The sequence below is a fragment of the Electrona antarctica genome (genome assembly GCF_951216825.1).
Source record: "Electrona antarctica genome assembly, chromosome: 12".
Taxonomy (NCBI): domain Eukaryota; kingdom Metazoa; phylum Chordata; class Actinopteri; order Myctophiformes; family Myctophidae; genus Electrona; species Electrona antarctica.
Genome location: NC_136793.1, coordinates 34,311,669 through 34,326,081, shown reverse-complemented (window position 1 = coordinate 34,326,081; position 14,413 = coordinate 34,311,669). Strand labels below are relative to the sequence as shown.

Sequence of the window (14,413 nt, the reverse complement as noted above, 5' to 3'; positions counted from 1 at the left end):
TAAACTTGTTTTTGCAAGATAAAACGACTTTGTAGCTTTGCTTCATGAAGCACAAAAATAAAGTGTATTATTATTATTATTATTATTATTATTATTATTTCTTGACTTACTTACCGTTGAGATGGTTGCTGTCTAGCTCTAGTGAGGGCTGGTGTGAGAGGGGTTGTTGGTTTAGTCCCTGCAGTGTGCCGTCTTTGTCTATAAGACTCCTCACAGCAACAGCTCTCCATTGGCACAGTAGAATGACCTGATCTGCTGGTTATACCACTGTAGTTGACACTGCTGTAATGTATGGGCACACAGCTGAGGTATACCGAGTATAGTTCACCCGATGTTTCTGTGCAATATGGACTATTATCCTGAGCAATGGTTAAATATATCCTGTTCAATGTATTGGACACAATGTACCAACCTACTCCGTCACTACTGGTATAATGTTATGTCAGTGAGTAGTGTGAGAAGTATATACTCACTCTGTACACCTCAACTTTCTTTCTGTGAATTTCCTGTTCAGTCAAATAAAAATATCCACAGCTGTATGGTGGAATACCAATGTACACATGCAGTGCTGCGGTGCAGTAGGCCTACATGTGCATTTATGTGTTCATGTTCGACTTTACAAAACAATCATGTAGACATTTCTGTGAACTCAGAACCCCTGACCTCCTGTCCCAAATCTCTTATCAGAGTGACTAGTCAGTTATTGACCAGTTCTCCTGAGCTGGTTTGTTTTAGTTTATTTATTTATTTTCACAATAAATATGTTACAAAATCATAGAAAGTAGAGATTTAAAAAATGCGTTTGTGCGGGGTCACAGAAACACACAAAACAAGGTCAGGACAAAAGTATATGTATCAGGACTTGCAGGTGGCCTACTGTAAAAAGGCCTAACGAATAAAGAAGAGCAAAATATAATGAAACTAGAAAAGCAACCCAGGTTTAGGGTTGCCTACCCAGGGCCCGCAAACTAGTCATACTCATAGCCACTTGGAATGGGATCTGAAAAATCTAACTCATACATCACATCCCCAGAGATAATGTGTGAGTTTTGGACAGAAGAATGCATCCATAGCAGCCATTTTTGAAAGAACTCTCCCTACTGTACTTCCGTACTTCCTTCACAGGTGTTACTGATGATGCGAGTGTGGAATCCTCTTCCCGTTTGAGTAAATGGTCACACCCACCACCTATTAGTAGTAGGGGATAAAGTACAGTTTTAGACCGCGACGGAGGGGCGCCATCTCAAGCAAACTTGAGCCACGAGTGACACTATCGAGCGTGCTAAAGCGTGTGAGTTGCAGTGTCGAACGTTGCGAAGTTCGCTTATCCAACTCGGGCCCGTTCAAGTTGCGACCCGATATGGACAGAATGTTCTGGCGTTTGCCACGACTGCCACTCAAAGTGGCTACTGGCCACGAATGTGATTGTATTAAACGATGTCAAACTCACCAACAATGCAGCTGTATGAAAAGCTTGAAAATTTCTCTTTCTATCTGCAAAGTGTTTGTTTCATAAAAATCCAGTGTAGACATGTTTATGAGCTACTTTCTGTCAAGAAATTCCTTGCAGATGATTATTTTTGGTGTTGGTTAAGTGTTGGAATTTGGAATTGCTCGTTGTTATCGCTCAATAGCCCTGTGTACCACCGGTTTTGAATTTGCACATAATGTAGGCAGCATGACGTTGCTGTACTAAAAGCAAGCGCTTAGAAAAATTATCACCTGCAAGGAATTTCTTGACAGAAAGTAGGCCTAGCTCATAACATGCCTACGGTGTATTTTTTATTAAACAAACAAACAGTTGGTGAGTTTGATGTCGTTTAATACAATCAGATAGGACTTCTCTGTTTGGATGTATGGGCTGTCAATTGCAAATTGCGGCTAGTTGCCAAACCCTGCATTAACTTAAGATGGCTGCATTAGCCTGGCATGGCCAGACTAATATCACTGCGTAGATATTAGTCTGGAACTTCGGTGTGGAAGATTTATTTCCAAGGGAAGATACAAACAGATTCCAACATCACAGCAAAAACGTCTCCCTTTGAATAGTGGGCTCTGATTGGTCACCCACAACTCTGGGGTGAGCGAAATGTAAATGTAAGCGAAATGCAGGGATGTCTTTGTTCCTGTGGCAGATTTGTCTGGTTTCCAGGCTAGGTCTGCATAAGGTCTAGTAGCCATAGACATAATAAAGGTCTCTTCCGGCTCTGGGGCGCATGTCAAAATTTAAGGCACAATTTTCCTGAGATTCCTTGTGAAGCATAGCGGAAGCATGAGTGGAAGCATATGACGCTTGTCAAGCTTCCGCTTGCGTAATATAAGTCCTGGAAAAGACGCGCTGTGATTGGCCAGTAGTCAGTTGAGTGACAGGGAGAGACAAGGAGGTGTCGAATGAGAGTCAGCGACGCAGTCTGCATTCAGTGCTTCCCTATGGCACTTCCGCTTGACTTCCTGCCTTCAATGGAGACACGTTGCTCCAATAATTAACTGCAGCGGCCAATGAGGCATCTATATTTTTTGAGGGGCGCTAACCCCTCATATACACAGGTTTAATGTTTGTCTTTAGTTCAAAGTTTGTTCCGTGCCTATGCCTCGGCCAACGCCAAACCACAACAGAAACAAAATCTGCTCTGCTATGAAAAATCTGCATTTTATTTTTTTATTTTTTGTAATATGTATGCATGTATTTTGTGTATGTGTGTATATATATATATATATTTATTTTATTTCCTCCAGACTGTTTTTCCGACTATCCTTGGGATTGTGGGTGGGGGGAGGGTGGGATAGGGGATTGAGTTTTATTTTTATAATTTATATGTCTGTTTAATACTTGCCCCTGGGCTACTGTTACAAAACCTGAATAAAAAGATTTTGAAAAGAAAATAATGTTTGTTTAGTAAAATGCATTGACAATAAAGGGAACATTTACGTCATGTGTCATATTGTCTCTTTATTGTTAATGGCGTTTAATGTTTGTGTTGGCAATGGCACCGTTTGTTTTATATCACCATTACATCACCTAAATCAACATGAGTAGACTTATAATAATATATTAGCGCCCCTCACTTCACACGGATGTGATTTTTAATATCTAGCAGTGGCACCCTGACTCTCTTGCCTTCATTAGAATCATCGTTAACACCTGCCGCATACTCAAATCTGTATTTTAGAATAGCTCCCCCTAGCTGTAATTGACTACCAGCCTGTCGTGTAAGCTAAATGTAGGCTTTCACACACCGACAGACACACACACACACACACACACACACACACACACACACACACACACACACACACACACACACACACACACACACACACACACACACACACACACGCATGCACACCACGCGCACACACACACCCACACTGTGTAGCGTGCACGCGCGTGCACCGTTCTGTACCTGCGCGTGCATAATTGTTTATTGGTAGGCTACTAAACGCTGTGGTATAGGTCTACTGCGTGCTACGAGTATAACAGCACTGCACGTGCGCGTGCACACACGCACAGACACACACGCGCGCACGCACAGACACACACGCACGCACGCACACACACACACACACACACACACACACACACACACACACACACACAGACTGACAGACACATGATGTTGTGCATTATAGGCCTAGATACAATTTGTGAGTTTTCCATAATCACACGTACTGCACCTCTCAGTTGCTCAGTGTTGTAGATTGCTGATTCATCCTGGTCTCAACAACTTCATGGCAGGCAATGTCACATCACACCTGACACCTCCACTCAACTGCATGCCTCATTACTCATAATTGCAATTGAATATTGAATGCACGATGCAATGTGTATAGGCCTATGTGCGGTCCGTTTTGATGTGTCCACGAGTTGTCATATTATCATGGGCAACATTTTACCAATTCAAAATCCTTCATATTTATTGATTCCAGAAATTATTATAATGAATTCATACCCACGTATTCTTCTTCCTCAGCAATATTGACAATTTTACAACGAAAATTAGAGAGAGGCAGGAAAAGATAAATAAAGTTATTAAAGATATGATTCACAAGTGTCATGCTACATGCACTTATGATATGTGCAAACAATGGTAACAAACTGCCTTTTATGTAAAACATTATAGCCTATACATTATACCCTATAGTATAGCCTAAATGTTATTATTATTATTATTATTAATAATTATTATTATTGCTAATTGCTAATAATAATTGGCTTAGATCTGTCTCAGCCATACCATACGTCAGCATATAGCATAGGCTATTCCAAATTCTACTTCCCCCCCTCCCCACCTATATTGCCAATCTGTCTGTCTGACAAGGCTGTGCATCACATCTCAGACGTGATGATATTCGGGTCTTTTTTCTTTTTTTACCGCGAGTACAGGGGATCTACTAAACCTCGCTACCAGCCGCTGTTTCTGTCCAAATTAATCTCGGGAGATGTCATCAGTCAAATTTCTAACCCAGCTTGGATTGTGATATAGGCCTATACAGGAGGCATAAACCTGTATGTGGTCACCACGGGGATAACGGGGCATATTGCGGCTCGCTGGCAATTTGACAATGACTTGAATGCTGATTGTGGAAGGGAGAGATCGACAAAGGAGACAAGGAAGGAGGAGATGAATCGTTTCCTGAGAGGAGAGAATGGAGGACTGCTGACGGACTGTAGGGAGCTGTCACCCCCCTCCACCAACACCTCTGGAGCCGACAGACAGACGGTCGTGCCCTCGGTGCATATCCGGGGACCTTTCGCCGCGTCGGAGTCGAGGAAATACTCGCTGAAACGGAACAGGACTCCCAAAGAGAGCGAGGCGGCGGCGGACTCATCGCATCCCGGCGTCGCGTTGTGCGGCGGCATTGACGCCGATGAGATATGCGCCGGGGTCGTTAGGCAGCGTCGGGAGGCTCAAGGACGCCCCAACGGCGTCGGAGGAGAGGGTTTGGAAATGATTTCAGCGGCGGGCCAGGGAGTCAGAGACCCCACCACCACCACCACTAACAACAACAACAACGGCACTGTCTCTGATGTAACGACGGCCTCGTCTTCCTCATCATGCGCCAAAGGCAAGGAGGAGAGAAAGGGGAAGAATGTGATACGGGGCTGGAAGAGGGAGAGGGATGCTGCTGCCTCCACCGCTGCTATTAGGACAAGAAAGGAGAAACACGGAGATGGCACGTCTCCCTCCGTCTTCACATCATCCGCCCTGCCGCCCGAGCATCTGTGCAGAGACAGCCCGTGCCATTGTGCGCCAGACTCTAGGATTGTGGGGGATACTAAAAACGGTGTGGATTGTGGAGTAAAAGGCGGCAGCGGCGGCCCTATTGTTGTCAGACGGCATGACGACACCGCTGTTGGCACACCGGCCACCAAGAAACACAGGGGAGCCGAGAAGGTAAGGGATAATACAGGCTTTTGTCTGGAGGCCAATAAAACACACACACACACACACACACACACACACACACACACACACACACACACACACACACACACACACACACACACACACACACACACACACACACACACACTACACAAACGTCTTCTTTGAAATTGTTACAGGGCTGCCAGCGGTGTGTGCATCCCTTAAGGACACATGGAAGAAAATGTCCTTTTTTGACATCATACAAAATCTTGATATTCAAGGCACACACAGTGCTGTCAAAGAATGCAGGCACGAGATGAGAGTCCAGGCCTGTAACAGAGCATCTTACAGGCTACACAACTGGAATTATGATGGATGATTGGATGATTAAAGGACTGAGACTGACTGACCGAATGAATGTATTACATTATTAACATCGTATTTCGTATATCATATTATTAGCTTTTCAGTTCCTTTGGCCAGCTAGTAGGATACTATAATTATCAGTGCCACTGCTGACTGCTGATATTCAATAATGAGATATATGGTGTGAGAGGGGATGAAAGGGAAAGGCATTATCCTCTTTTGCAGCACATCATTATGAAATTCAACCCCTTGGGTAACAATAGATATCCTGCAATATGTTGAAGGAATGAAAAATATTTTAGACTACCATCATAATGTACTGTATAGAATACTGTTTAATCCATTCTTCTTATTGGAAGATTAAAAGACACTGTCAGCAGTCATGACTCATGACCTGACAAAGATTCCCTTTACTAAAATACACAGACAGACAGACAGACAGACAGACAGACAGACAGATAAATAGACCAACATACATAGATACATACATACAGTACAGACAGACAGACAGACAGACAGACAGACAAATAGACCAACATACAGACAGACAGACAGACAGACAGACAGACAGACAGACAGACAGACAGACAGACAGACAGACAGACAGTACATGCATACATGATACATTTATCTACATTTAGATCTTCTTCAGATTCTAAACTGAGATGAGAGAGAAGAGAGAGGCTATGGCTCAGGATGTGGTTGTCAGGGAATCAGATGGTTCCCAGCTCGATGCCCTGCTCCTGGCATCATGTCGAAGTGTCCTTGAGCAAGACACTGAACCTGACAGGCTCTGTTGTCATTGTGTGAATGGATCGATGTAATGCATATAAGTACATTGTAAAGCACTTATAAAGCTGCTTCTGTATGAATGCAGAATACAGAGAGAAACAGTGAAAGAGACTAGTAACCAATTGACATGGTTCACATGCATTCCTGGAAAACCTAGAATATTGTTTTCCAGTCATGGGAAAGTCATGGAAAATTTCAAAATAGTTCAAATGTCCTAGAAATATATTTTATGTGTATTATCAAAAGTGATTTTCTTAGGTTTACTTATCGCAAGGTGGGAATTGGTCTGATACAACCTTTCAATCAAGTACTCAATTTTCTTTACCAAGCTGACAGGCATAGTGTTTCCCCCAATCCCCCCTGTCTGTGACGTGTGTCTGTCCCTCTGTCCGTATGTCTGTGTGCAGCTTTTCTCAGACACCACTGGACAGATTGGCATAAAATGTTGCATGCACACTCTCAGTAGGCCAAGAACATTTTTCAATTGTGGCGCTATACCAGGCCTCTTCTTGAAGTGTAGGTCGTACAAAGAAACATTTCCTCTGGATTCCTTGGATCGTGCCATGACTCTACATATACAGTACAGTGTAGACCTATAGGCTTCATTGCAGTCATGACAGCGTGTCGCAGGTCCCGAAGACATTTGTGCCCCATTTCTGCCCATTTCGGCCTAAACATTTTATGCCAATTTGCATTTCTTCAAAACAGACTTTTTGCTGCTACTGCAGATTTTGTCCACACAAATCTCTAATCATTAATCATCTCTGAGTCATGTGATATGCATGTATAATTCTATAGGCGGGAGTAGCCCATTTGACAAAAAAGATCATGAATGCCTACCCCAAATTTGATACACATTGAGCAGCTTCAAATTGATTTCACTTGCACCAACAGGGGCAATTGTCACTGTTACAGAAACTTTATTTTATTTTCTCCACCAAATGAAATACAAATGTTCTATTCAGTCACATGACAATGATCGGTTTCGATTGTTTGAGGTTTTGATATTGACAGTTTGACACAGTTTGTTTGTAATTGGCTTAAAAATGTGTGGGGGCGGGACTGACATAGCCTCCCTGCCCGCCAAAGACATACTCTCCTCTTCTAGTTTAGTCCCTGCCAGGTCGGAACAGGCGGGGATGATGTTTTCAGTCCCATACTGTAAGTCTGCCTGTCCGTCCATGATCATGCCATCCTAACCCTGACCCTGACCCTAACGGTAAGGGTTGCTTAGGGTAACCCTACACAGAGTCCGATAAACTTGGCACGCACATTCCCACCAAGCCAAGGAAGAATTGACACCCATTTTTTAAATAAATTGGCCTCATGCATCCATCATTTCAACTCATAGTTTAGCACTTTCATTTACACCATCCAGATATGGATAGCTGAGACAGACAGGACAAGGAGAGTCAGAATGAGAAACAGATTGAGATTGAGAGAGGTGTGGGAGAGGGAGACAAAGGAGAAACAAAAATTGAGATGGAGATGAGCCCAATGCTAACTAGTGATGGCTGACTAACAGGGCCACCTGCGCCATAACGGCATTCAATCATGAATCTCAAAGGATGACTTCTGGTGATAATGCACAGCACTATACTTCATTGAGCCTCAGTTTGCATTTCAGATACATTTGTCACACCAAATTAAAATAATTTCCACAATCAAGGATTAAGAACTTTAAGATGGCAAACTTGTAACTAAAATGTATTTGTGCAGAGCTTTGGTCTGCTGATATTTCAAGCTTAGTGTGATCTACATTGTGTGTCAGGGTGGATGGCAAAGACAACGTGTTGATCTTTAGTGCACTCATCCATTATAGTAACAGGTAGAGGAAGCAGAATCAAAACAGCAACCCCTATTGTCACAATCTGTGGGGGATATTGTCACAGGGCCATACACATACATGCTATGCTACCCACTTCTCCTCACAGACAGCACAATAGTGGGTCCCTGTAGTGTAGATGATGCATTTGGGTGTAGCTGGCACAATGTATACAACAGTAGGCGGCACAGTGATTGTGGATGATGCAGTGCATGTTAGGATAGGGTCATGTGAGCGAGCCTAGAGGAGTAGAACGCTAGACCAAATGGAAACTCATCTCAGTGGCAATAAAACATAGTAGGAACTATAGCAGTGGTTTTCAACCTTTTTCATATCAAGGTCCATTGTTTATTCAGCATTTGAGCCATGGACCACAATTTGATGAGATTTAGCCTCTCAGACCCCAAACTAAAGAATATTTTGTTATTGTTGGATAAGATTTTGTCCACAATTCCATGCTGTATTATAACAGCCAAACGTTGATCAAAATAACAATTCTTCTACATTCTCTAATTGTAGACTTCGTATAAATTAAGTAATGCAGATGTTTAACAATAATGACTGACACTGACACCAACTTCAAGATTTTACGTAAAATTGCTATTTTAACTGTAGTTCTTTTAATGCGACAATTGCTGTCTGTCTGCTGTTAGGGTTCTTCTCACTCTTTTCAAGAGATAATTCTCGAGAACATTTCCAGGACATTTTATGCCACCCACCCACACCTATATTATCAAGTCATTATCATAAGTGGTAAATGGTGCATTTATATAGCGCCTGCTTTACATAGATTGTGCATTACATTCCAACCTGCTCATTGGGAGCAATTAGGGGTTTTGCTTCTTGCTCAAGGACACTTTGACACTAACTCTGGAGATCGAACTGGGAATCATTCGGTTCCCACTTCCCAAGCGGCCACTCTACCGCCTGAGCCACTACTGCCCCTTTTATCATTATATATTATCATACTATCATATTATCATATTATCATATCCTACCAGTAAGACGTCTAAGGGCGAGAAGCGACCTTGTGTGCACGCATCCGCCTAGGTGACAGCAGACTGCTGGGCAAGCGCTGGCGCTTTGGCATGGGGGGTCAGATCAACATTTTACTTTTGACTGATACCTGTCCATTTAAACTCCAGACAGGCCTGCCCCAAAGTTATTAGTGCAGCCGGCAGCCGGCGAAAACTAGAGTTCTCAACAGGCCTGAAAATGAAGGCCCGGCCCTACCTGGGCCCTTATCAAACCCTGTACAGTCAAGACACTGCCCCCGCTGCTTAGATCTCCATATATGGAGCTGACCTGTTCTGACATTCCATATGTTGATCTGACCTCATCAAACCCTGTACACTCAAGACACACTCCATATTTGGAGATCTAAGGGTTTGAGGTTAGATGTAGAGTTGCTGGCCAATATTGATGACATCAGGGATCTCCATATATGGGCTTAATATTCATCCCTGATCCATCCCTGATCCATCCCTGATGATGTCACGTGATGTCACGAGGCATGACCATATGTGGTCATGCCTGGGGGTGACTGACTGACGGGAAATGCACGATTTCATAGTAAATGCGACGTGCTGTCGCAATTATCTTACTCAATCATCACTTATGGCATATCAGTGTCTTATTTGTTAGCCAATTAGCCAACTAGTCCATTTACAATGTTTCCTTCCATGTGCGATCTAACAGCTGACACATCCCTCCGGGCTATGGGAATTATGTTGCTTAAAAACACACCACGTGGGCCCACAGAGCCCCCCCTAGTGACCCTTGGAACAATTTTCAATCCCACCCCCCCCCTCCCAAAAAATCTGTTACAGGTATGGTGTGTGCGATATGAAGTGTGAGATTATTGTAATGACAGTAATCCTTAATCATATTCTATCATATTCAAGGGCTTTTGGAGAGAAATGTGAAATGAGACTAGAGTACTGCTGGTGTGTGTGTGTGTGTGTGTGTGTGTGTGTGTGTGTGTGTGTGTGTGTGTGTGTGTGTGTGTGTGTGTGTGTGTGCAAACACACAAACACACATAGTTAACTTAACTGCAACCTTTGGTCACAATAAATGTCATTATGTGTGGTGGACACAAAGATCTGGCTGAACAATCTGTTTCAAGCAGAAGGTAAACGTACATGTGTGGATGTTTTTTTAGTTGTTGCCAACAGTGGGCGCCACTGACGAAGAGTATGATTTTTTCACTACTAGCCTCACACCTAGAACTTACCTATCCCCTAACATTACCTAACATTGTACATTGTGCTAGGGTAGGATGGCTCAAGGTAAAGGACAGTTCAGCAACTTGAATGGGCCTGGTCTTCAAGATACTCAAGAGAACAGGGATACTCATGTACCTATCGGACTACTTCAATAATGTGGAAGACACACACAGACAACAGAGGGAGCTCCACTGATCTCGTTCAACGCAGAATCGGCACAAACATGGGTTAAATTCGTTCTACTGCTATGCCACCAAAATGTGTGACTGGTCTAGTTGCGAACGCAGTGATTGCGAATGCAATCACTGTCTTACTTGTAGTAAAGTCTAAGCTTAACACCACAAGTTACAACCAAAACGTGGTTATTGTCTCCACCAGGCTGAAGGCATGGGGAGAGAGTATGTTTTGCACGTCCGTGCGTCCGTCCGTCCGTCTGTGTACAGCTAATCTCCGGCACCGTTAACCCGGTCGATGACAAATTTTGCAAACACACTCCCTGGATGCCAACGATGAACCTCTGCCCCGAATTTTCCAAAACGGCCTGTTATAGCGCAGGCAGACTTTTGAAAAACAATTTATTTTATACTCCTCCAGATTCTGTACAAAAATCCCGCAAATCATTACACACATCTCTATAGTCATGTGTTCAAGACGGATCTGTCCGATATTTCAGTTTCCATCCTAATTGCCTAACATTGGCTTTCAAAGTTTGCAGGATTGGCCCATTTTGAACAAAAAGCCTCAAATCATGAACGGAGCGTCCAATTTACGTGAAATCTTTCACAGACTTTCCTACTAGGCTGAGAAATATATCCCACCCTTTTCACATTGGCCTGTTATAGCGCCACCAACAGGTGGATTTTTGCTAAACAAATTTTTGGAACAAAATGCCTCAAATCATCCAATGGCCACCCAAGGCCGTTACACACTCTCTATAGTCATGTGTTCAAGACGGATCTGTCCGATATTTCAGTTTCCATCCTAATTGCCTAACATTGGCTTTCAAAGTTTGCAGGATTGGCCCATTTTGAACAAAAAGCCTCAAATCATGAACAGAGCGTCCAATTTACGTGAAATCTTTCACAGACTTTCCTACTAGGCTGAGGAATATATCCCACCCTTTTCACATTGGCCTGTTATAGCGCCACCAACAGGTGGATTTTTGCTAAACACATTTTTGGAACAAAATGCCTCAAATCATCCAATGGCCATCCAAGGCCGTTACACACTCTCTATAGTCATGTGTTCAAGACGGATCTGTCCGATATTTCAGTTTCCATCCTAATTGCCTAACATTGGCTTTCAAAGTTTGCAGGATTGGCCCATTTTGAACAAAAAGCCTCAAATCATGAACGGAGCGTCCAATTTACGTGAAATCTTTCACAGACTTTCCTACTAGGCTGAGGAATATATCCCACCCTTTTCACATTGGCCTGTTATAGCGCCACCAACAGGTGGATTTTTGCTAAACACATTTTTGGAACAAAATGCCTCAAATCATCCAATGGCCATCCAAGGCCGTTACACACTCTCTATAGTCATGTGTTCAAGACGGATCTGTCCGATATTTCAATTTCCATCCTAATTGGCTAACATTGGCTTTCAAAGTTTGCAGGATTGGACCGTTTTGAACAAAAAGCCTCAAATCATGAACGGAGCGTGCAATTCACGTGAAATCTTTCACAGACTTTCCTACTAGGCTGAGGAATATATCCCACCCTTTTCACATTGGCCTGTTATAGCGCCACCAACAGGTGGATTTTTGCAAAACACTTTTTTGGAACAAAATGCCTCAAATCACCCAATTGCCATCCAAGGCGCAAGAAGAAATGTCACCCTTTTCACATTGGCCTATTATAGCGCCACCAGGAGGCCACAACCTGACCTGCCCTGGTGGAGACCTGTGCCCCGAGGGGCACTTTTTCTAGTTGGTATTCACATACTCACCTTTTTATCATCATCTAGCTGAAAATCTAATTGCACAAAATAATTTGATCACTTTGGAAATTAACTATAACATCTGTGGGTTTGACGTATTACACTGATGAAGACAGCATCTTAGCATAGTGATGAAGACATTGATGAAGAATGTTCGCCATGGTGACTTGGTAAACTGGTGAGTTCTCCGGTATTCGCTCAATATGTCAGTTTGACACATTCAGTAGATCTCGTGATCTTTTGTGGCCAGATGTAATTTCTTGGGGTCTAGTAGGACTATAGTAAATTATAAAAAAAGAAATAGCTATAAAATGTTTTTAGCCCCATGCTCGAATGCCCCCGACCCCCTGTCAAAACAGCTAAAATCCCTAAAACGAAAGAAAGCAGCAAATGAACAAAAATTAACACTCTTACTTTCTCTAATAACAACCTAAAACATGAACTTTGGTTGAAAAAAACGAAAGTTGTCCTTTAATTGCAATTCACATTAAAATAAGTAAACCCCCAAAACCCCTAAAATATTTATTTTCTTACAATGAGATGAGAGAATGAGACACCAACTAAAGGAACATGCTACATACAGGATGAGATTATTATATATTTACAATGGTTACAGTGCACTTTATCTAGAGGGCCACCCAATATTATGGAGGAAGGTCATGAGCGGGATTCAATGCCACAACATCACATGCACACAGTGCACACATCCTGATTTAGTTCGACACCCCACAGGTTTATGACATTGATCTTTTTTTCCTTTCATCTCTAGCAGTATTGATTGGAGTGGAGTCCATCTCTGTAATTTTCCAGTGGTCAGTGTGGTCGGTCATGCAGCCTTCCTTCCTGTGTCTTACTCAGTCTCTCTCAGAGCATCTTTCTTTTTATACTCCCGAGTCCCAGGCCTTAAAAAGCAGGGCTTCTCAACCCCTTCTCAACCCCCCCCCCCCCCCGCCCCCCCATTCAAATTGAGGTCTACAATAACCTTAATAATACAGAAAACACATCATCATAATTAAATACTGACACCAGATATAATTGTTAACTCTGTAATTGCAGCTATCTGTTAGCATAAACCCCAGTTCCCAGTGCCACCATACACGTTTACTTTAAAAGACGGAGTTGAACATTGAAAATCCTCCTTTCAACTGCTTTGAACTGTGATTAGTTTTTTAATCCCATAGTTGGAACGGTGGGATGTTGCCATAGGAACTGGACCAATGTTAAAAGCTTCTGTAGGCCTCAACCATTATATAGACAGAGTATACGTTGGGGTACGTATATATACGGACCTGGGATATGACGCTACCTAGCGCCGGGGTACGTATATATACGGACATGGGAAAGAAAGAATTAAGGATATGCATGTAGTACTATCTAAACTCTTCATTTCCATTTTCCAGCTATTTTTCTTTTAGAAACTGGGGACCCCCCAAAATAATTTGATGACCCCCCCCCACCCACGCCGAGGGGTCGCGACCCCCAGGTTGAGAACCCCTGCTCTAAAGATCTGAACTATTTGTGGTCCAGATCAGATGTTCTCTTGGTTGTACTTTACTTGTATAGGAAGGAAGAACAGAAAAACACGCACGCACGCACGCACGCACGCACGCACGCACGCACGCACGCACACACACACGCAGTCACGCACGCAGTCACGCACGCATGCACAGTTGCACACACACATTATGTACTTAAACACTCCACACTCTACAGCATGAATAGATTTGTGACTGTCTACACATGCAGCCATACACAATGCTTTCACTTCCAACAGCACAATAAAGGAAAAAATATATTTCTGTCTGGATGTCTGAGGACAGTTGGAGAGGAGAGGAAACGGGGGTATGAGATGAATGTAAGGAGAAAGTGGAAGAGGGAGAAACAGTATAGAGTGGAGA

The 14,413-nt window shown here is 43.0% G+C and overlaps 1 protein-coding gene across 1 annotated transcript in view; it reads left to right on the top strand.

Annotated features, from left to right (window-relative positions):
- The first annotated feature begins 4,599 nt into the window (after nucleotides 1–4,599).
- Nucleotides 4,600–14,413, top strand: part of znf608 (zinc finger protein 608) — a 42,288-nt gene continuing 32,474 nt past the window's right edge. Inside the window, exon 1 of the mRNA XM_079516962.1 lies at nucleotides 4,600–5,396. Coding sequence (XP_079373088.1) covers nucleotides 4,623–5,396 — 774 coding nt within the window. The 5' untranslated portion in view covers nucleotides 4,600–4,622. The remainder of the gene's footprint in view (nucleotides 5,397–14,413) is intronic.